The sequence below is a fragment of the Denticeps clupeoides genome, chromosome 13 (assembly GCF_900700375.1).
Source record: "Denticeps clupeoides chromosome 13, fDenClu1.1, whole genome shotgun sequence".
NCBI lineage: Eukaryota > Metazoa > Chordata > Actinopteri > Clupeiformes > Denticipitidae > Denticeps > Denticeps clupeoides.
This window is the reverse complement of record NC_041719.1, coordinates 3,722,667-3,745,001: the sequence shown is the minus strand read 5'-3', so window position 1 is coordinate 3,745,001 and position 22,335 is coordinate 3,722,667. Positions and strand designations below refer to the sequence as shown.

At 47.3% G+C, this 22,335-nt stretch overlaps 2 protein-coding genes across 9 annotated transcripts in view; both read left to right on the top strand.

The window, feature by feature from the left end:
• Window positions 1–934: 934 nt before the first annotated feature.
• Window positions 935–9,502, top strand: LOC114802179 (calpain-9). The gene is made up of 20 exons (XM_029000883.1): window positions 935–1,117; window positions 2,983–3,058; window positions 3,184–3,302; window positions 3,394–3,527; window positions 4,623–4,794; window positions 4,902–4,970; window positions 5,130–5,221; window positions 5,293–5,367; window positions 5,453–5,610; window positions 5,771–5,928; window positions 6,192–6,403; window positions 6,738–6,780; window positions 6,891–6,965; window positions 7,157–7,214; window positions 7,535–7,599; window positions 8,064–8,135; window positions 8,277–8,355; window positions 8,913–9,029; window positions 9,215–9,273; window positions 9,349–9,502. The coding sequence occupies exons 1-20, from the start codon at window positions 935–937 to the stop codon at window positions 9,373–9,375; spliced, it is 2,043 nt and encodes a 680-aa protein (XP_028856716.1). The 3' UTR covers window positions 9,376–9,502.
• Window positions 9,503–10,876: 1,374 nt separating this feature from the next.
• actn4 (actinin, alpha 4) overlaps window positions 10,877–22,335 on the top strand; it is a 29,273-nt gene continuing 17,814 nt past the window's right edge. For 5 of the 8 annotated variants that reach the window (XM_029000210.1, XM_029000212.1, XM_029000216.1 and 2 more), the window contains exon 1: window positions 10,877–11,176. In XM_029000210.1, the coding sequence (XP_028856043.1) occupies window positions 11,042–11,176 (135 nt within the window). In that variant the 5' untranslated portion in view covers window positions 10,877–11,041. Of the gene's footprint in view, window positions 11,177–12,747; window positions 13,066–22,335 lie in introns of those variants that run through there. The other 3 variants (XM_029000207.1, XM_029000208.1, XM_029000209.1) reach the window with 1 other exon arrangement.

Sequence of the window (22,335 nt, the reverse complement as noted above, 5' to 3'; positions counted from 1 at the left end):
CAGGGTTTTTAGTACCTTTTCAAATAAGCTCGCATTTTAGATAAACAGTATATTTTCTTTTTTTTGCAACGTGCTTTATATAAAATGTTTGATGTATATACTGCACGGGCCTATGTCTGTTGTAATGGATCGGGGCATGTTTATTGGCTTAAGTCCCCAGATCCCAGGTTCATACGGCCCATGTCAACATGTGGAGACATGCTTGCATGCATCGTCTGGCAGCTGAGATTTTAGAAAAAGACCCACCCACCCCCCCGTCCTTTTCTTTGTCGATTCTTGTTTTCTGTAGCACGCCGATATCACAATCGGTCAACAGCCTTTACCTTTGTTTAGAGCCAGGAGGGAACGTATGGTAGTTGTTTAATGGGATTTAAGTGACTGTCAGGCAGCCAGTTTGGTGAGGTTCTGCATTCAGCTTCAGATCTGCTTTAGACCTTCAAATAAAAGCAGTGGATCTATGCATTCATGTTCAGTATAATAAAAGTTAATGGGACAAAGGTTCAAACCTTTACTCCAAAATGGCTGCTGTGGGTTTATATTATGCATATATGTCCATATGTGTTTGCATGCAGTTTTATTGCATATTGGTTTTATCTATCATCATTCCATTCCCTGTCTTGTAAAAATGTTTCTGTAATAACAGGAAAAAGGTCTCCTGTAGTTCAGGACTGTGGTTTGAGGTCCTGCTATAACGTGCTGGGACATTTTGCCTAATCATTTTGTGCGAAGCCAGCAAACTTACTTGTTTGAATTATATTTATTTGAAGCCTCTGGGCTTGACATTCTTTTTTTTTTTTAATACACCTGGTAAGACATGGGATGTGCACGGGCAGAGTGAAGTGAAACTAGTTGGTTTGTGAAATGTTCCGGAGGGCGTGGCCACCTGGAATGAAGGCATATAAAGGCAGGCGGCGGCAGGCCCTCCGCTCCAGACATGGCCCGGAAAAACTCGCAGGGTCCGGCCGAGTTCCGGGAGGCGCTCGGCAGCCCCACGTACCGCAAGGAGACTTTCCTCAGCGACAGGAGCTTCTCGTGGAAGGAGGGTCTGTTCGTGGACCTGTCCTTCCCCACCTGGGACGTCAGGTCAAACTCCCCCGTGGTGTGGAAGCGGCCAAAGGTAAAAACGGGATTCATTGCACAATACTGTGGGCAAATAAGCATTTTTACCTTGTGTATTATCAACATAGACATTTATAAACTACATGTTTAGTAAGGGTTAGACAATTATGCAACTAAGTATACATAAAAGGTTACTTGTGGCATACCTCAGGGTATATAAGATTAAAGTATAGTGCATAATAGATCAATAGTATGTTAATAAGTACACATTTATCTTTTTGCCATTTTTTAGACGCCTTTATCCAGAGCAATTTACAATCAGGGACAGTCCCCCTGGTGACACTCAAGAGTGTGCACAATGGACACAACTTGCTATATAACGTAAACATTGAAGATACGTGAAGTAATTTTTAATGCCTTTTTCTAGAGAGGTAGAAGGGTCGGAAAAACATTTACAGCATTTATCAGACGCCCTTATCCAGAGCGACTTACAATCATTAGTTACAGGGACAGTCCCCCTGGAGACACTCAAGGTTAAGTGTCTTGCTCAGGGACAAAATGGTAGTAAGTGGGATTTGAACCTGGGTCTTCTGGTTCATAGGTCAGTGTGTTACCCACTAGGCTACTACGGTATTTCTTTTAGCAAATTCTATTCAGCGGGCATGCAGCCGCTAAACAGCTTGAGCAAAAAGGTCGCTGTCAACCTATTGGAAACGTCCCTGCGCTGTTGGTCTCTGCATGGGAACTTGCAGGACTTGCGATCATATGACGAGGCGATGACTCCTTCATTCTGCATGCAGCATGTGCAGGAGGAGCGTGCTGACTGTCAACACGAGCGTGCTTCACTCTGCAGAGAACTCATGCCTCCCTGAGCCGCCAGTGACAAGGAAATCTATCACGCTCACTGAGACTGGAAAATCCAGAAACTTAAAAAAAAGGTCAGAAGGGGGTACCAGTCGGGTCTTGCTCACACACCCTCCGCGCTCTTATTGTCTCGGGGCTATGGCCTGCCATTAGCATGCAAATAAAATACCTTCCTGCCAGGTGACATTTAAAGAAGGGCTGAAAGGATGGGCTCCTGTTACAGCTACTGAACGTCTCACACAAACAGGATTTTTATGCGCAATGCACACATGGGAAATGCTCAATATTCCATCTGCTGGCCAAGAAATACACACGAATAAAAACTGTAGCAGTTTAGTTATTAAGGAAATATTCTGTAAATATTTCTGTAATATTACACAATTTATATGTTCCTCCTACTTTTTTTATTTATTTGTACAACAAATAAGGGTAGTAGTAGCCTAGTGGGTAACACACTCGTCTATGAACCAAAAGACCCAGGTTCAAACCCCACTTACTACCATTGTGCCCCTGAGCAAGACACTTAACCCTGAGTGTCTCCAGGGGGGGACTGTCCCTGTAACTATTGCCTGTAAGTCGCTCTGGATAAGGGCGTCTTATAAATGCTGTCATACCAAACACATTTACACCTTGTAACTGAATTTGAGTCATAAGACAAGGAAGTAATTACCCAGCATGCTTTCATTTCATCTCAGGCTGAAGACCTGCTTAATGTGACACTTTTAATGCTTGTCACTAATAAAGTGAAGTGAAAGGGATTGTTTTAGTCACTGTTAAACACTGCAGAAAAGCACACAGTGCACATGTCCTCTGCATTTAACCCATCACCCTTAGTGAGGCAGCTATGAAGGGTGCCTGGGGAGCAGTGTGTGTACCTTGATCAAGAAGACCTCATTGGAAAGGTCCATAAACCAGATTGTGCTGCCATCAATGTCACAGCTAACATTCTGAAACGTAATAAAAAATATATAATGGTCAATAGTTTTTTACTAAAGGGTGTAGTATTTTGGGAGGGTTTTGACTAGATGCATGTACTGATGCTGATGTTGTCCATTCTAGGACATTTGCGCGCCTAAAACCCCTCTGTTCATTGCTGATGGAGCTTCACGGATGGATGTGGTCCAGGGAAAACTCAGTGAGTGCTTTAAAGACATTAATTTAAGTATATATTCTATTTGAAACATAGCTTTGTCCTCTTCTATTGACTTTTCTGATCTGAGAGGGTACTGGTGTGCCTCTGTGATTTGACTATCTGTGCAGACAACTGCTGGTTCCTGTCTGCAGTCTCTTCTCTCTCCCTGTACCCTCGTCTCATGAGAAAGGTGGTTCCTGAGCAGCAGAGTTTTCAGGACAACTACAACGGCAGCTTCCACTTCTATGTAAGTACGGCAACTACGAAGGATGTGCCTTCAACAGCCAAGCTCTGTATCGTCTTCAAACGTTGCTTTCTGTCCTGTCGTCTCTCTGTAGTTCTGGCAGTATGGGGAGTGGAAGAAGGTTATGATCGACGACCTGCTGCCACTGAATGATACAGGAATGATGTACCTGCAGTCGTCCCAAGAGAATGAGTTCTGGAGCGCCTTGCTGGAGAAGGCTTACGCCAAGTCAGTACCCTCCTTAGTGCCAACCCAAAATGTAATGTTTGTTTGGTCACTGTAATACGTTGCGTTGTGGTGGCCATTATTGTATTATCTACAGTGGGTACGGGAGGTATTCAGACCCCCTTAAATTGTTCACTCTTTGTTATATTGCAGCCAAGTTAATCAAAAAGTAATCAAATGTAATTAGTAACATTACGTTCATATATAAATCGATATAGCCACTCTACTATTACATTTTAAATAGGCTAACTTGTACTTGTAATTATATTTCCAAACTGATCTTCCCAAAACTGTGCACTTGCTGCATGCTTTTGTACGAAATCCTTCTATTCATTTTTTTATTGCTTTACTCCTGGATTCCCAAATTCCAATTCTGTTCGTACTTCAGTTGTCTTTGTATTCAGTGTGTATGAAATAATATGCATTATTTCTCTCATACCATAGTTTTCTCTCCAAACATCAGTTGTTTGTTCTGGGAACAGTTATATTAGCTGTATATACAGTCACTGCACATTCTGTGTGTCTGTGTTTGTCAGAAGTACAGTATGGGCCAAAAGTTTGGACATACCTTCTCATTCAATGTGTTTTCTTTATTTTCATGACCATTCTCACTGAAGGCATCAAAATATGAATGAACACATGTGAGTTATGTGAAATAAGTGAAAACATGTTTTATATTCTAGTTTCTTTGCTCTGATTACTGCTTTGCACACTCTTGGCATTCTCTCGATGACCTTCAAGAGGTCGTCACCTGAAATGCTTTTCCAACAGTCTTGAAGGAGTTCCCAGAGGTGTTTAGCACTTGTTGGGGTCCAGCTCACCCCAAACCATCTGGATTAGGTTCAGGTCCGGTGACTGTGGAGGTCAGGTCTCCACTTTTTGTTAAGTACATAACTCCACATGTGTTCATTCATAGTTTTGATGGCTTCAGTGAGAATCTACCAATGTAAATGGTCATGGAACTAAAGAAAACACATTGAATGTGAAGGTGTGTCCAAACTTTTGGCCTGTATGTATATATATGATCAGTGTTAATGGTTAGATGATGGTTCTCTTTATTCCGCTCTGGACACATTTATGTATTTGTTGTCCTCTCAGACTGAAGGGAGGCTACAGCACGCTTGACTTGGGCTTCCCTCACGAAGCCCTGGTGGACCTTACCGGAGGTGTGACCGAAACCTTCCAAGTCTCGCCCCAGTGTGGTGACCTGGCAGCGTTCCTGAAGCCCCTGCTGATGAGAGGGGTGCTGATTAACTGTGGCAGCAGCGCGGTGCGTACGCCCGGGGCAGTTTAATGTGACCCTGAACTCTAAAAATTTAATCTGCCTGTGCGCGGATGCACAGCCCACCTCTGACTGCTGCGTTCTTTTGTTTGAAGGGTTCTCTTGGGCAGGCAAGGTCTGGAATCCAATTTAAACACGCCTACTCTCTGACTGGTTTGGAGACGGTATGTGTGCTTCTGCTTTTTGAATCATAAATGTAAGAAAATGCAAACAGATCATTTGACATGTTAGCAAGATAACAGCAGTGTGAAACCGTGCCGTCTGTCCATTATTGATGTATTCTCTGTCCTTTCTGTTCCCTCATCTTCCCTCTTGTTCTCCAGGTCCAGACTATGATTGGCCCCATACAGCTGGTTCGGTTGCAGAACCCATGGGGCCACACAGAATGGGAGGGTCCCTGGAGTGATATAAACGGGTAAAACTGCACTGTGTGTATGTGTAATATGTGCATGATTACAAAACCATGAAATTCTTTGTGTGTGACAGAACTGAATGGAATATGGTTTCACCAGAGGAACAGAAACGTTTGGAGAGAGTGAAGAGAGATGATGGAGAATTTTGGTATGATCTCTCTCTCTCTCTCTCTCTGTGTGTGTCTGCCAGCCTGTTTGTCCATACACCTAATCTTCCTCTCTGTGCCTGTCAGGATGTCTGTATCAGACTTCTGTCTGATTTTTGATACGATTGAGGTGTGCCACCTGAGTGACGAGACTCTGAGTAAAAAGGGGATACGGCCTTGGCGCTGCAAAGAGCATCATGGGTCATGGACACGCAACTCATCTGCTGGGGGCCCACACAAAGGAGGCAGGAAGCCATAAATGCACACACAGCCCACAACTGTACCTTTGTTATGCTAAATGGTGGATACTAAATAATGTTTGATCAGGATGTTGGAATTGAAAAAAATACATATGCATAAGTGTGGGTAAACATGCATAAGTGTGTGCAATGTGTGCAATTTCAGAATGGTACTCTATGAACCCTCAGTACCTGTTCACTCTGAAGGAGGAGGATGACGACCCTGATGACCCTCAGCTGACCTGCTCCTTCATGGTGGCTCTGATGCAGAAACACCACAGGCTAAATGGGATGGCACTGAACATTGGTGTACACATCTTCAAGGTATTCACAAACACACACACACACACACATAAAAATAACACATAATAACTGTTAATAATTTTGTAATATATGTATTGTAAATGTATTGCAAACTCTTTGTAACTGCTATACCAAAGCATAAACTCTACCTATAAACTTAGCTTAGCTTTGGCATCCCCTAAATGCAACCAATAAATTTGCCAATATTTTTACTTCATAAACAAATGGAAATATGCAAAAGTGATTTTCTGTTTTTAATGGACTTTATGGGTGTTACTCCTCAGGTGGCTACCACCGAGAGGCGTCTCTCAACTCAGGAGCTCTATCAGCTCACTCCAGTCTGCAGCACGACCCCCCCATATGCTCCGTACCGAGAGACGGTGTTCCGCGGGCGCCTAGAGCCCGGCAGCTACGTCATCATCCCCTCCACCATGCTGCCCAATCAGGAGGGAGAGTTCCTCCTGCGCATCCTTACTGAGAAACCCAATCAGACCACGTGAGGCCTGCAGACACTGTCTGACTTTAGCTGACTTTAGTTGTAATCTCTAAATTTAAATTTTTAATTCCTTTAAATTGTGTGACCATTAGTTGCTGCCAATGTGACGATATGGGAATAACCATTTAAAGAACAAGTGCATGGTTATTGCATGAATATGGCCCAAGTGAAACACGATGGATAGTTTAATGTCTGTAGGGGACTACTGAGAGATAAATGTGCGTGCATCACACACGATTGGCTTTTGTTGCGCATGGCTGTCCCTTATCTTGGACTGTGCAAACTGGCACCCTTCTCCTTCACCTATCTAACATTGTCACTGATGTGCTTTCAGCTTGGCTCAATCACCCAAACCGACCTCAAACATCCCAGCTCAGGTAAAATTGATAATAAATTACCTTAAAAGCCATGTGCATTTTGAATAAACTGCATATAGTGATGGCGAAGACTTTTGGGATTTAAATTGCATTTGATTTTCTTTCCGCAGCCTACCTCACCCGTGCCATCAGTGCTGCCCTCCATGTCAGCAGTGCAGCAGCTGTTCCAGAAACACTGTAGAAACGTGTGTTTGGTGGTGCATGCACACTGACACACATGCACACACATCTAGATTTGTGAGAGGGAAAATTGCCTCGCTGTCCTTGGAAAGGCTGAACTAACTAGTTACAGCTAACTAGCAAGCACCCGAACCAGAAAGGAACGTTTTGACTGTGTGTGTAAATACTGCACTTATTCCTGTTGCTTTGCGTTAAGGACGTGTGTCGACCTGCTGAGCTTTACAACCTGCTGATGGAGGCTATAGGAGGCGGCGGTGAGTAAAATCTTACAGTCAGAACGACCCTCTCAGTCCAGCCAGGAGAAAACTCTCAGCTCTGCCTTTTTTTGGGGCTTTGTGCCATTTGTTTTACGCATAATTTAACGCTTGATTTTAAAATGTAAAAAATTTTTCTGCATGAACATTTTAAACGGAAAACTGATTCAAAGGTATTGGTCTCATCACACAGAAGGGATTTTTTTAAAAGGTTGTCCATTTTCTGTGCTGTTTTTTATTGCTGTGAGCTGCATTCATATTTGTGTAATTATCATCATTCATCATGAGTTAAGCAAAAGCTGTTGTTGCTTCATTACCAGTGATGGCTGAGAGTGTAAAGAAGCTGACGCTGGACCAGTGCAAAAGCTTTGTGGTGCTAATGGACGTATCCTTGAACAGCAGAGCTTACTGCTTCTGTTTCTAAAACCAGATCTCTGATTTAGCACACCTCAGTAGAAACAAATCATGAAAATGAAGTGATTGTCACAACTGTGACACAATGAAATGTGTCCTCTGCTTTTAACCATCACCCTTAGTGAGCAGTAGGCAGCCATGACAGCCATGTGGGGACAGTGCTTTGCTCAGTGGCACCTTGGCGACTCGGGATTCGAACCTGCAATGTTCTGATTACGGGTCAGTTTCCTTAACTGCTAGGCCACCACTGCCCCCATTAAAGTAATCATTAAAGTAATACTCCAAATAAGATAATAAATAGGGTGCATTACAAAATGTTATGTAATCAGTGTTACAGAGTTTATTCCAAACTTTGTGAGGACCATTGGAAGTGAACGTCTGCACTACACTATGCCGGTCATGTCTTTGTTCCCTTGACTTTATGTCCAACTGAAGGCTCAGGGACCCAGTGGAAAACTGAACTGGACCATGTTTGTGTCTCTATGGGATATGTTCCTTCGGTGGGCGGTGAGGTCATTCGCAAGACAAACACGTTTTATGGAAAATTTGTATGCACAACTTTTAAATAGGGTTCAGAAAGTGTTGGCCTGTAAATGTGATGTTCTGTGACTGTACAGCCCCACTCAGTAGTGGCATTCTGTTTTGCAGGAAATCTTTGTGAAATGTGACAAGAACAAGTCACAGTCCCTCGATTACAGTGAAATTGATGGCGCACTCAGAGCAGCAGGTGTGAAATGGACCTGTTGGGAGTTGTAATTCCCACCCACGCCACTAGAGGGAGATCAAGTCTCATGCTTACGGCCCTTTATATTTTCTTCTTTTTTTTAACTGAACAGAGGAACAGACAAATTAATACAAATATTAATACAAGTAAACAGGGGTTACATATTCACATGTATGCATACACACACATATTAACATATGCACACATAATATGGCATGATATGTTGTTTATATCATTACATGGATTATCTTAGAAATGTATAGATTTTACATATCTTATTAGCTCATGTGGTTTATTTTTAGTATACGTTGTCCTGCTTGATACTGTTTTAAAGCATGTGTGTAGATCTGACCTTTAAAGTGAAATTGTGATGCATAGCACAGCACACGGTGCACACAACTTCATTTTATGAACATAGAATTTTGCTAAAATAATGTAAATCACTGGAGTGTCCCAGGCTGATGAATGACTGGCTGGCTGGCTGCGTGTGCATGTGTGTGGTGCTGCGACAGGAAATGTCAGGTGTGCTGATCTCTGCTCTGTTGCCCTGGTCTGCCCAGGCATTGAGGTAGATGACGTGGTGCTGCAGGTGATTGCTGTGCGCTACACAGAACCAGACATGACTGTCAGCTTTCCAGGGTTCCTCTACCTGGTGATGAAGTACAGTGCCATGATGAGTAAGTGAGGGGCAGCCAGGTTTTTTTTTATCTGCAGCACCCATAAAAGACTTAACATACCCCGGTTAAATTTACAGAATGATTAACAAAACATTAACAGTGTAGGAATCCATCACTTATTCGTAGTTACTAAGAAAAAGTCAGGTCTGCAGGGTGCCCTCCTAATGAATCGTACTGATTAACAGGGAAGTTTCAAAATCTGGACAAGGTGGGACAAGGGATCATACAACTAAACGGGAGACAGGTAAACACTCTGCAATAAGGCATAAAAATATTATTTTCTTTATAATGACTAATTTGATTTTTATTTTTGTTTCAGTGGCTTTACCACACACTCTTCAACTGATGAGTGGATACACCTCTAACCTTTGCGGTCTGCTTTTGGCCCATTGAAATGGTTGGAAGCAAATGGTTCAGGATTTTGTGCAAAACTGTGCTGTGACATTTGAAATAAACTTGTTCACTGACAAATGTTCAAGGTGCCCTGTCATCATTTTGGGTCTCTGCACGCTGGGTGCAGGGTACAGGGTGTAGCGTACAGGGTGCAGCATACAGGGGGTAGGGTACAGGGTGCAGCGTACATGGTGCAGAGGGCAGGGTACGGCATACAGAGTGCAGAGTACAGGGTATGGCATACAGGGTGCATGGTGCAGGGTACAGGGTACAGGGTGCAGCTTACATGGTGCAGGGGGTAGCATACAGGGTACAGGGTGCATGGTACAGGGTGCAGCTTACATGGTGCAGGGTGCAGCTTACATGGTGCAGGGGGTAGCATACAGGGTACAGGGTGCATGGTACAGGGTACAGGGTGCAGCTTACATGGTGCAGGGGGTAGCATACAGGGTACAGGGTGCATGGTACAGGGTACAGCTTACATGGTGCAGGGGGTAGCATACAGGGTACAGGGTGCATGGTACAGGGTACAGGGTGCAGCTTACATGGTGCAGGGGGTAGCATACAGGGTACAGGGTGCATGGTACAGGGTGCATGGCGAGGTCCTGTGGGTGACCGAGGCCTGTGAAAGCAGCTCATGCGGCAGGACACGGCCTGACCTACTTCGCGCAGCCCGGTGCCGCCGCAGATGAAATTTTAATGGTAGAAAGCGAGGAGCTTCAACAACCGCCGCGGATTTGGGGAACGGCAGCGGTCACTCCGCGCCATGCGCCAAGCCCGATATACGTCGGTATACGTGTACATTATTCACGAGCCCGCAGATTGTTAATAAATAATAGAAACGCGGTCTATTGAAAAAAAGCCGAGTCCGAGGTCGTGACATTGAACGTGTATCCTGGTGTGGAGTTCCCTGACCTCCATCGTGTCTCCATAATTGAATCACGGTTAACACATTTACATTTACAGCATTTATCAGACGCCCGTATCCAAAGCGACTTACAGTCAGTAGTTACAGGGACAGTCCCCCCCTGAAGACACTCAGGGTTAAGTGTCCTGCTCAGGGACACAATGGTAGTAAGTGGGTTCTGAACCTGCGTCTTCTGGTTCATAGGAGAGTGTGTTACCCACTACGCTACTACCACCCAAAATTCAGTTCAGAGTTATGTTTACAACACAGTGGCACAACGAGCAGTGATGGGGCGATAATAAATTCCGATTAAACATTCGGAGCAACTTAAAAAAAAAAAACATCTAAAGAATTCACATCTAAATCGTTCGCACGAGGCGAAGCAGAAACACTTTCGGTTTCCGGGTTGGGCGGGGCTACCACGGCGACTCGTGAATATTCATGAGACGCTGAATATTCATGAGATGGGCCTACCTCGTTGGAGCCGGTGGGAGCGGCGCTACTCTGCCTCTACAACACGGTTTTTTTTTTTTTTTTACCACGGGCGGAGAGACGTTGTTAGCGGGGACACTGTCAGCGCACGCAGCCTGTGTTTCCTGGCCGAGCCGAGAAAAAGCGCAGCCAAGTCGCATCCACCGGCTTTTATTTTTTATTTTCTGGCACGTTAGCGCAGGGCTCCGCGGTTTTTTTTTTTGGGTTCGTTTTTGCTGACATGGTAGATTATCACGCCGCGAATAATCTAAACCAGCAGTATCCCTCCGGTGGCCCGCCGAGTTACATGGAGCAGGAAAATGACTGGGACCGGGACCTGCTGCTCGACCCGGCCTGGGAGAAACAGCAGAGGAAGGTAGGACGCCGGGCAACCGAGGCCGGGGACCGTTTCGCGGGCCTGCCGCTCCCGAGACGCATCCACGCCCGTGGCTCCCGACACGCTCCCCGCGACCAGGGGCTGCTATTCGGCCACGTTGTCGCGGCTGGAGACGCTTTGTGACCGTGGTTATGTAAGACGCTGTCCTGGAGCTAGTTGTTTAATTCGGGGTGGTGTTTTGCCGAAAACGCCCCGTGAAAACGTCCCCGGACCTCGCCGGTTCGGGGGCCGAGATGATTTGCATTCTTCCCGCTGGCGTGACAACATACCGGGCGGCCGCGCTCCTTGCGTAACAGCGCGCCGGGACCGCGTCCGGCCCGGTTGGACCTGCCCAGGGCCCGTCGCTGGTGAAATGTGACCCGGCCGTAAACTGGGCGGGGGTGGGGGCACCGGGGGCGCATTCCGCAGGCGCTTCGGACAGAAGTCGGTGGAGGCCGTGGGTGGGTGTCGACCGCTGCCATTTGAGGAGCTTTCAAAACAGGCCACGCAGCTCCTCGTCCAGGCAATGGTCCCCTCTAATCTCGACTATTTTTCTTTTTAACTACTACAGTGAAGGGATTGTCACATGTGATACACAGCAGCACAGCACACGGTGCACACAGTGAAATTTGTCCTCTGCATTTAACCCATCACCCTGAGTGAGAAGTAGGCAGCCATGACAGGCGCCCGGGGAGCAGCGTGTGGGGACGGTGCTTTGCTCAGTGGCACCTCAGTGGCAACTTGGTGGATCGGGATTCGAACCGGCAACTTTCGGATTATGGGGCAGCTTCCTTAACCGTTAGGCCACCACTGCCCCCAGATGGTCCAAAATGTGGCAGCCCGCCTCTCCTCACCTCTCTCCCTGGCTGCCGGTAGCTGCTCGCATCGAGTTTAAATCCTTGATGCTGCCTACAGGGCTGTAAATGGAAGTTCTCCCTCTTACACCAACGCACTACTAGCCAGCTACACTCCTGCACGCCCTCTCAGATCTGCAAACGAAACGAGACTTAAAAATTCCCTCTTCACAGGGTCTCACAGGGTCCCTGGCTGGTGGAACAACTTGCCCGGCTCCATTCGACTAGCCGAGACTACTACCACCTTGAAAACTCACTTGTTTAAAAAGTATTTCAAAAATTAGTCTAGCACCTAACAATTCCCAGGCATGTTCTATTCCTGACAAGTTCGGCCTTATCAGGGCTCTTAGTTTTGTAACTCAAAATCTATGGAACCCGAATGAGAATTGCTGGTGTCGTCCCCTTGTAAGTCGCTGTGGATAAAAGTAAGGTCGCGCTCTGTTTGCAGTGCAGTGGACTGGTGGACGCGCGTGCCAACGCGGGCAGCCCTGTACGCAATAGCTTACTTATTATAAGCGAAGGGTCGGAATACCGCGCTTAATAAGTCACTGTATTAAAAGCCCAGAGCGAGTAACACCTTGGGTTGTTGTAAAAAGAAAAATGTCCATTGGCTGGTAGCGTCCAAAAATCTGTTCAAGAACGGAATTGGACGTTTGATGAACCTCTGGTTTGAGTTACTCTGCCGTGGGCTTGTTCTGGGGAAGGGAGTGGAACAGGTTGCACCTTGGGAACATGGCCGCGTGGTTGTTGGACACCTCTGTGTCAAGGCTGTGCCCCAATTTCGCCAGGATACGGCCGACCGGGTTCAAGATTGGCCAGATGTTAATCCTGTCGAGCATCTCTGGGATGCGCCCGGCGAAACAAGACCAATCACGAAAGACCCCACCTTACAGCTTGCGGGGCTTAAAGGATCTGCTTCAGAATTCTTGGTGTCGAAGGCCTAGCAGGTTCCACGCCCGTTCGCAGTTTGGACAGCACCAAGAGGACCCACGCCTGCGTATTGGCCCGGCGGTTTTAATCTTGTGGCTGGTTGGGGTCCGTCGCCATTAGGTTGGGGTCCCTCCATCGGGGCGCTCCGAAAACGCTGGATGGCGGGCAGTGTTCGGCGTGGGAAACGTATAATTACGAAGCAACCGGAGCCGAAACGGCGAGGCAGACGCAGCAGGCTGGGACTTGCTGCAGATTTGACAACCCCGTGTCACGCCAGGGCTCCCAGGGTGGTTGTTGGTTTGTTGTTTTGGGGGGGGAAAAACAGTCACGATGCGCAGGCCGGTCTTGCGAAATAATCTTGCTTCACCCGGGTACTTAACTGTCATCGTGGCACGAGCTTCGTTCCGCGCTCGGCCGTAATCAGACGGTCCTGGCTCCCGTTTTTAATAAGGAATCGAGGAATGCAGCGCGACCTTTTTTTTTTTTTTTTTTACGTTTCTGCCCCCCCCAGTTGTCGTCTTTCTCTCACATGCATGCTCCTTCCACGGCACCACAAAGGCGCGTTGGGGGGAAACATTCCATTTGTGGCCCGTTACTGCTGCAGGAGGCGGGGCGGGGGTGTCCTGTCCAGGGCCGGCCGACGTACAGCTGTGGTTTCAGAGTGGGATTTGGATCGCGTTTTGTATGCAAGTTTCTGTGTCCGCCGCGTTCTTCGTGCTGCCAGTCAAATGCCAGTTCGGACCCGCTAAGTTCCATCTGTGACCCGGTAGTTATCGGAACCGATCAGTATTTTCGTGTCTCGGTAAGGTAAAACCGCGTCTCGTGGTTGCTCTCGTGATGAATGAACCATTTAATAAACCATTTACATTTACAGCATTTACCAGACACCCTTATCCAAAGGGACTTACAATCGGTAGTTACAGGGACAGTCCCCCCCCTGGAGACGCTCCGGGTTATGTGTCTTGCTCAGGGACACGATGGTAGTAAGTGGGATTTGAACCTGGGTCTTCTGGTTCATAGGCGAGTGTGTTACCCACCAGGCTACTACCTACCCCACCCACAGTTATTTCACCGCTCCGCAGAGGTAAAATTCTCAGTTCTCTTCCTGTCTTTTAAAGGGTGTTGTGCCGTTTTTATTGTTTTTCTGCTATTATCATAGTGGCTAACACGCTCTCCTATAAACCAGAAGAGCACAAAGTCCCAGGTTCAAACTTGGTATCATTGTGTCCCTGAGCGAGACACTTAACCCTGATTGTCTCCCGGGTGACGGTCCCCATAACCACTGGACGAGGGCGTCCGGTAAGCGCCCTAAATATTTGCGCCGGAAAGACGCAAGCCCTTGTGCCGTGTGTTCCGAAGGGGAAAAGGAGAAAGTAGCCGCATCCATCGGCGGCGACCGGACCGCGCCGCTTGTATACAGCAGTGTGGTGGAGGGCGGTCGCGGGCCAGGCGGAGATGGCGAGGGCCTGCAGGCGCTCCTGTCCGACGCCGGAATGTGTGTGTTTAGGTGTTGTCGCGCCCTGTGGGAACGGGGGTGCGGTGGTGTTACTTGGTGTGAATGGGGCGCCTGATTTTTACCTCTGCGGAGCGGCGAAATAACCGAGGGCTTTTAGTGTAGTATAGCGGCCGGCCCTGTTCCATCGGAACAAAGATTCCAGTCTTCTGGCCCAGGGTTTCTCAACCACTGGGCTGCGGCCCACTGGTGGTCTGTGAACACTCAACAGTGGACCAAAAAAATCAATATCAATATCTATGTTTGGAAGGCATGTAGAGGTATGTGTTCTGTTGCGTTAAATCGTCATTGGAGAGTAAATGGACCGGACTTGAACCGAGCCGTGCAGAATTATGAAACATGCTCCCAAAAGGACGTTGTTTGCATTCTTCTGCAAATATAATCCAGAATAAAGAATCTTGGCCATTTTTGGATCTCCCTTGTTTTATAACAAATATTTCACATGATCCAGAGTTTTGGTTTCTGGCTGATTTTTATTACCACCGGTTATTAAATTTGAATATCAGCCCTCTAGTTATTTATTTATTTATTATTACCGCATCGAAACTTGGTTTATTGGTATAGGGTTACCAACATATAGATCAGAATTTATTATAGTATAGTAAAAAAAAAAAAATGATGATAATTTTCCTGTGTGGCCCTGACACCTTTTAATGACCTATGGGGACCTTAGACCTTGAGAAGCCATTTGTCTTGCTTGTCTGTAGGTGTGTATGAATGCCTGTATATATTTGGGGGGGGCGTACTTGTCTCCATCATCTTCTCTCGGTTTTTTCCGGCGTGTGTATGAAGGGGCTCGTTTCTGAGCCAGAGAAAGACCAGATACTTGGTCACGCAGCTTTACAAAACAATGGTGAACGTACAGTGTTTTCTCTGTACATGTGGTCATAATCATACTTTGTGGTAGTCGATTAACCTTTCTAAGAATCATTCCCTGAGTTAATTTATCAAAAATAATCATTAGATGCAGTAGAGCCAGTCCCAGCCGATAAACACGTTTGCCAGCAGATTAGGTCGCTTCTGAAAGCCTTGTCTCTTTGGTATGCACTCAAAGTGATGAACATTTCTGTTGGTCCACCTGCAACTTCTCCTGCCTCAAACTAAAAAAAAAAAAAAAAAAGAGCTGTTTCACAAGATAACTTCGCTTGGCCTTTCTTTCCTCTGTGAAGAAATGTCCCCAGTTGCATCAGTTAATTTCTCACACACCTCTCACAGTGCTTGGCCTATTTTAAATAAAAGGCGAACAATTAGAGAGAACTGTGGGTCATGACCTTTTAAAGAGCCGCTGGCAAATTTTTTCAGGAAAAAGCAGGCATTTGATCACTAATGGTCTATTTTACGACGTTGGGTCTGAAACCTACCGTTGGGGTAACGGGCCGCGCCAGGTTTCTCTCATTATTGCAACAACTTGTGGTGCAATACAGTCTGAGGTGGTTTTTTTGTGTTTGGAATTTCTCTCAGTGGCAATGTTGCACGTGCACTGGCTTTTCCCTGTAATTAACAAACCTGTTAATTCATCTCGAGACAACTGCTGGCGGCCAAACACCTGGACACCGATGTTTCTCACCTGTTGACCTGTCATGGGCCGCGCAAGTCGGGCTCGTCGCCCCCTTGCCTTCGGGCAGAATGTTTGCCATTGTGTAAAGGAGTGGTGCAGTTTGCCGCAGCGCACCCTGGCCACGCCCTGTTCGCAGTTCTTGGCCGATTCAGGAAAGTTTAGCCGGTAGATGCAGGTGTAGGAGTTTTGATTTGTCATTTCATTTCGTCATTCTTTGCAGATCGTGGCAACATTTCGGATTGCTATCTCGCACCCTCAAGATTTGCATAGAGTAACATCTGACTGCGCTCTCGTAGGAAATGGGAGTGGTGGCTTATCTGGAACGCAGTTATATTTTAGCCAGCATATCTGGTGTGTCAGGAGGATTTACCTTCTCCTGGAAGGAAGCGAAAGCAAAGTTTTCCATAAGCAAGTCGCCTGACAACAAAATTCACGAACACCTAAACGAATTCTGTGGTAGAATGTGTCAAGGTTATCGTAGGTTTCTGCTTGATTTCTTTCTACAAATAGGTCAGGACGTCTTGAGTTTGTAATTCAGTGGGTTGAAATGGGCTCTGAGATCTGATGTTCACCTATCAAATGGTCCTTTATCAACTTGGCCCTCTTTGAGGAAATGTACATCTTAGTTTGTTGTTATCGCATGCCCTGATCGTATGGACTCTGTTTGAAAAGGACGGGGTACCGGGGCAGGGCCCTCCATTTTCTACCACCTGCCGAGAGCTCACAGGCCGTAAATGTGTATTACAGTCGTTCCTGCCGGGTCCTGGCTTTTCTTTCTATACATCCGCCCATCGTCAGACCTGACGACATGGCCTGGCCATGGCGTCTACGACCGTCGCAAACATGACCGCCATGGGCAGGGATGAGAGTGACAAAAGGCCACACGTTCACGTCATTATCCCTATTGTTTGGATATAATGTCTTAAATTTACATGCTCAAACAAAAGCACTGTTTGTAAGAGGATTAGCGTAGCCTGTACACTACATGCCCTGTTCTGGCGGCGCTCTGTCCACTTACTGCTGTCTTCCTGTCGAGATGCTCTCGATGCTGTCTGTTAACATATTAACCCGTTAACGTTAACAGTCCCCCCACACCGGAGGCTTAGCGGCAGCAGTAGGGAGCTCTCCAGGTCAACCGGCTGACCCCCAAAGTCATAAGCTCTCCCATACAGTGGGGCACATTTTCATTGTGCTATTAAATAAAATAATAATTTTGTTACTCTGAATAAAACCAAATACCTCTAAAAGTCAGACTAACACACTCCGATAATGTGATCGGGAGTCAGCTGGACCCAAACTGGCCCCTAGGTGCTCGGTAAAATGCTATTTGATTCCCTCTCTGGGCTTTTACTCAGAAGTTACTGCATCATGTGGATCAAAACCCGCAAAACCACACAAATGTACGTTTGCAAAAAAAAAAAGTAAAATGTGCAGTTAGAGGCTGGGCGATATATATAATATACTTAGTTGTTTCACATATAATTTAGTAATGGCATGGCTATCATTGTTATTGAGTATAAATCCTAACATTAACATTGTTAAACAGACAGCATGTACTTCATTTTTGAGGTTCCCCTACTAACACACACCTGTTATTCCACACAGTGTCCCGGTAAGAAGATACGGTTTAATTAAATCACTACAACCAACTTTTTAGTCACTGCTATAATCAAGCTCTCCTCCATCTTGGTTCAAGTGCCTTAATGTCTTGTTTTTATTGGTTAACCGTCCATGCCTCTCAACACACAGAGGGTCAAAATTCAACTCCGAGGTGCTTGCCGCAGCGAAAGATTCCTCTATGGGGGTGCATGCAATAAAATACATGTTCGGCCTACAAACGGAGAGCGGAGATGTGAAAGACCACAAAATTTCAGAGACGCTAACTGTAGGTGGACTTTTTAGCAATAAAGGGCCAAATTTAGCATTTATGCGGTGATTTCGAGGAAATTTCAGCAAATCAAGGTACAATTTGTGTATTGTGACATCGCTTGTATCGCCCAGTAGTCATAACAGAGTAAGACATACATTTGTTAAATCTTCAGGGACCGTCGTCCAATTAAATGTCACAAACTGTAACCATAGATCGACTAACCTGTCCATGGAAACGTACTGAACGGTACTACAGCGTGTAGTGTTTGGAGGGGCCAAATCATCTTGAACGCGTGATTCTGTGCTCGAGAGACTCTGCTACCCCCTGAAGTTGTCTACTCTTGCTTATGTTCACGGAGCAGGGGGTGGATGGCTCCACGCTGCTGAGAATAATACTCGGCGGCCGGCCGCTCGTTCACAGAGGAAACTGGGCTTGCGGCTGACAATCGAGTAGAAGGGGAAAGAAAGAGAAAGAAAGAAAGAAAGAAAAGAAAAATGCCACGCTTCGTTCAACTATATGAAGATGGACGGACTGGGCCGGGAGAGAGTTGAGTAAAGCTAGCGAATGACTAAAGGAGGACTGACTTGCCACGTTAACCACCCAGTTCAGTGTACAGATGAACTGAATCTCTCGTTTTTTTTTTTTTTTTTTTCTCGCTTTCTCAACCTTTTCCACACCTCCCCGTGCCGTCGTATTAAAGTTGTTCTGGCCGCACGGTGCCGGCGTGTGGAAGTGTTGCGGGGCGGCCAGTCTCCGACGAATTACGTTATGGCCCCCAAAGGCACCATTTAGCGTGCATGGTTGGAACAAAGAGGCCAGTGTGTCTCTTCCACTGCAGATGTGGTCAGTCTGAGCTCCGCGCTGCTAAGGGGGGCGCGCGACGTCGAGGCGCAAATTAGATGCACCGTTGCATACCAACGTGCCACTTTTCACACCCCTGACTTCTCGAAGTTGCAATCTTTTGCTCTGGGGCGGAACGCACATTCTCTCTTCAGTATTTTTATTAAAGTCATTTAAAGCCGATTGCATGGCTGGTGTCTCCCAGCGGTGGTCTGATGTTGGGAAGGCTCCTCCGGTGCTTGTCATCATCTGTTCGCCTTTCGTCAGAGACCCCGCATCTGTGGTTGTAGGGTGGAGCGATGTGTTGAATAATTGGGATCCAGATGATTGGAGTGCTTGTTGGGGGTTAGGCCGGAGCGGCGTGGGGAAGCCCCGAGGCCGCCACATCACTCAGGGCAGTCCAGAGACGCAAACCAAATCCCCTCTCTGATGAGAGGATTAAAGAGCTGCTGCTACACCACCTCCAGCAATGAGAGTCTTTATTTGGGGTGTGTGTGTGTGTGTGTGTGGTACTGTGAAGTGTAGTTGGGCCGATTGGTCACTTTAACGGCGTTTGCTCGCTGGCATTTTGATATGGGTGTGGAAACATTTTAAAATGGGTGGACGGTGGCCCGGCTAATGGTGGCCAGGGCCACATCTGGTGAAGAAAGGCCATTGTTTGCGAGAGCGTGTCAGACAGACGTTGGACTGAGTCACAAAGGGCAGGGTGGCTGTGGAATGCGTGCTGGGCTGGAAAGGCTGGTGGGGGTGATAAACAGGAAATCCAGATGAACAAACAGCCTTGCTGCTGTGACGGGACGTCCTCAGACGTTCTGCAGCCCCCCCCCCAACTACCAACTTAGAAAACCGATATTTAGGGGATTTATAGTATATTTCGATCTTATGAGCGAGTATTTGTGCAGTTTCAAAAGTCAAGCGTGACTTTTTATTAAAAGAGATGGCGATTTACCGAATGGCCGGAGCCATTAACATTCTCCAAATCTCATGAGACTCTGTCTGAGACCAGGAGCTCCGTGGGACCCCTTTTCATGTTCCTCTTTAAGCCTCTCCTAATGATTCTGCTGTATGTTTGATCACCCCCTGGGCTCGGCAAGCACTCTGGTAAGCCAACGGACTCCTGGGTAACAGGAAGTGTCGGCATGTTTGCTGAGCAGGAGTGACGATGCAGCACCCCCCCCCCCCCCCCTTTCGTCTGGCGCCTGTTCACGTCCCTTTTCTGCTGGCTCATTGGGAGCTCCCCATGCCGGGCAGGGTGGAGGGTACATTCCTGGTACTCGACACAAACACTTGCAAGACGGTACATGGCCACTGTGAAGAATGTGGCCGCTGCTGACCTCTTGACCTCCCGGGCTCGTTTTAGGGATTTTAGTTTTTTATTTTTGCCCTCCCCTATGCGTGCTGTGTATGTCTGCTCACCTGGCTGGTGGTGACATCACACGAGCAGTGACAAGCTGTGAAATATGTTTCCTTATAAGGCGAAGAGTGCGGGAGCTGCGAACGGCAGGAAGAGGTAGTTAGTGTGACAATGCGCACGACCGGGCCGGCCTGTCTGTCTCGTTCGGTCGGATTGTCTTTCTTTCTTTCTTTCCCTCCCTCCCACCGTCCCTCCCTCCCACCTTCCACTCCCAGTTCGATGGAGCTCCTTCTATTCATGCTCTCCCGTTTCACTCCTGCCTTATCTGCAGTATCGCCCTCGTCCTGCCCGGTGAAGTCACCGAGCTCTCAAGACGGCAGGGAACGAAAGTGACTCCTGCTCGCGGGGCCTGCATTAATCATTGACCCAGGCTGGGTGCTGCTCGTGTTCCGCTGCGTTCCGCGGCGCACGACTCCCTGATCTGAGTCACAGAAATCACACCGCCCAGCCACAAGTGTGTGTGTGTGTGTGTGTGTGTGTGTGTGTGTGTGTGTGTGTGTGTAGAGTCCACTTTTGCTCAGACCAGAGAATATGTCCGACTAGGTGTGGTGGGGTCAGCTGATTTACACACGACGGGAATTTGTCGCACGTCAGATGAACCAGACACGACTGCCACAAACTGGGCGTGTCCCCTCTCTCTCCGAAAAGACCTCGGCGAAGTCGGACAGCCATCTCATTCCTGGAATATTGCGTGGGGCATTCCTGCGCTCGTGATCGTTTGAGCTGGAGCCTGTCGAGTAGGATGTCTGAGAGCGGGCCTGAAATACGCTGATGTGTGTGTGACACGACCACGATCAGATAAACGGTTATCTTTCCTCCCTTGATGACCTTAGCATTCGCGTCGGTGGCGTTTCTGGGAACCGGGTCCGCCGGTTACCGACGCCTCCTGCGCTCAGTCATTTCGGGAGTGTGGTTGACGCTCACGGTGCTGCTGCTGGCGGGCGCTTTTATTTTCGGCCTCGCGCTAATTGCACGGCGGCCTCGTTTCGGCCGCTTTTTCGGACGCAGGGCGCTCGGCGTCTGCGCGGCGGTCGCTGCCCTGCTCTCCGCGGTGGTGCGGCCTGAAGGAGAAATATGTGGTCTGCTCGCTTCCTTTTTATCTGAAACCCCCTCCGTGGCGCGACGTGGTGGATGCCGGCAGGCCGTGTCTGTGATGCCCGTCTTTCCAGGGGGGAAAAAAAACACACACACACACACACACACACACACACATACACACTCCGGCCTTTTATAACCTTACAGGTGCAGAGAGGTGGACTTCAGACTTCCCGAAACAGGGAGGCGAGCATGATGGAACGAGCCGCTAACGGTCATGAAGGGGGCGGCTGATGTCACCAGACAGGAAATCAATACAATAAAGGTGTATTCCTGTGACAAGCCAGTTCCACACCCTCTTCTGACACAAGTCCCTAAAAGTTTAAAAAAAAAAATTCCATTTCATTTTAGTTTTAGACACAATAGTTTTCTTTTATAATAAGACCTCCACATTCCATATAGCCCTTTTTTTTTAAAAATGGGTATGTATTCATCTTAAGTTTAAAACTGTAGGCACGTTGTGGTATCTTCTTGACACCGGCATAGTTTTGATAAAGAAAAATATAAATTAATATTTGAATTTTAACCCCTGTATCAGTTTGCTGCCTGTACGCAGGCATATTAAAATGGACCGCTCGAGATGTTTGTGCATATGCTGCTGGTGGCCAGTCGTTCCGCAAACTTAATTCAACCTCGGCGTGCCCCCAGCGTATCTTGTGTATGGGAAGTGTTCCGGAATGTTTCGGTCCAGCGTCTCTGGAGCCCATGTAATGTGCGTTGTGTGATGCATGTTGAGTTATCGAACAAGCTGAACCCCTGGTTGAAGGAGTGGTAACGCCGTTCTGGCAACACTGCGGAGTTGGTGTGGTCGGGACCTCCGCCTGTCCCCAGTGGAGGTCGGGACTCATTGTGCTCTCTATAATGGGTGCCGTGCTCAGACTGGCTGGCTGAGAGGGATTCTTATCTCGTAATGCCATTCTCCAAGTTCGGATAAGGCTCTATTCTAAAGTGCACGTCTCTCAGGTGGGGACGGGTTCGCTTGACCCAACCCACTTTTTTTTTTTTTCTTTTCCTAATTGAAGTTATTGAAATGTAAACTGGCCATAGCTGAGTAAGAGGGACTATCTCATTTTACTCAGAGGCCG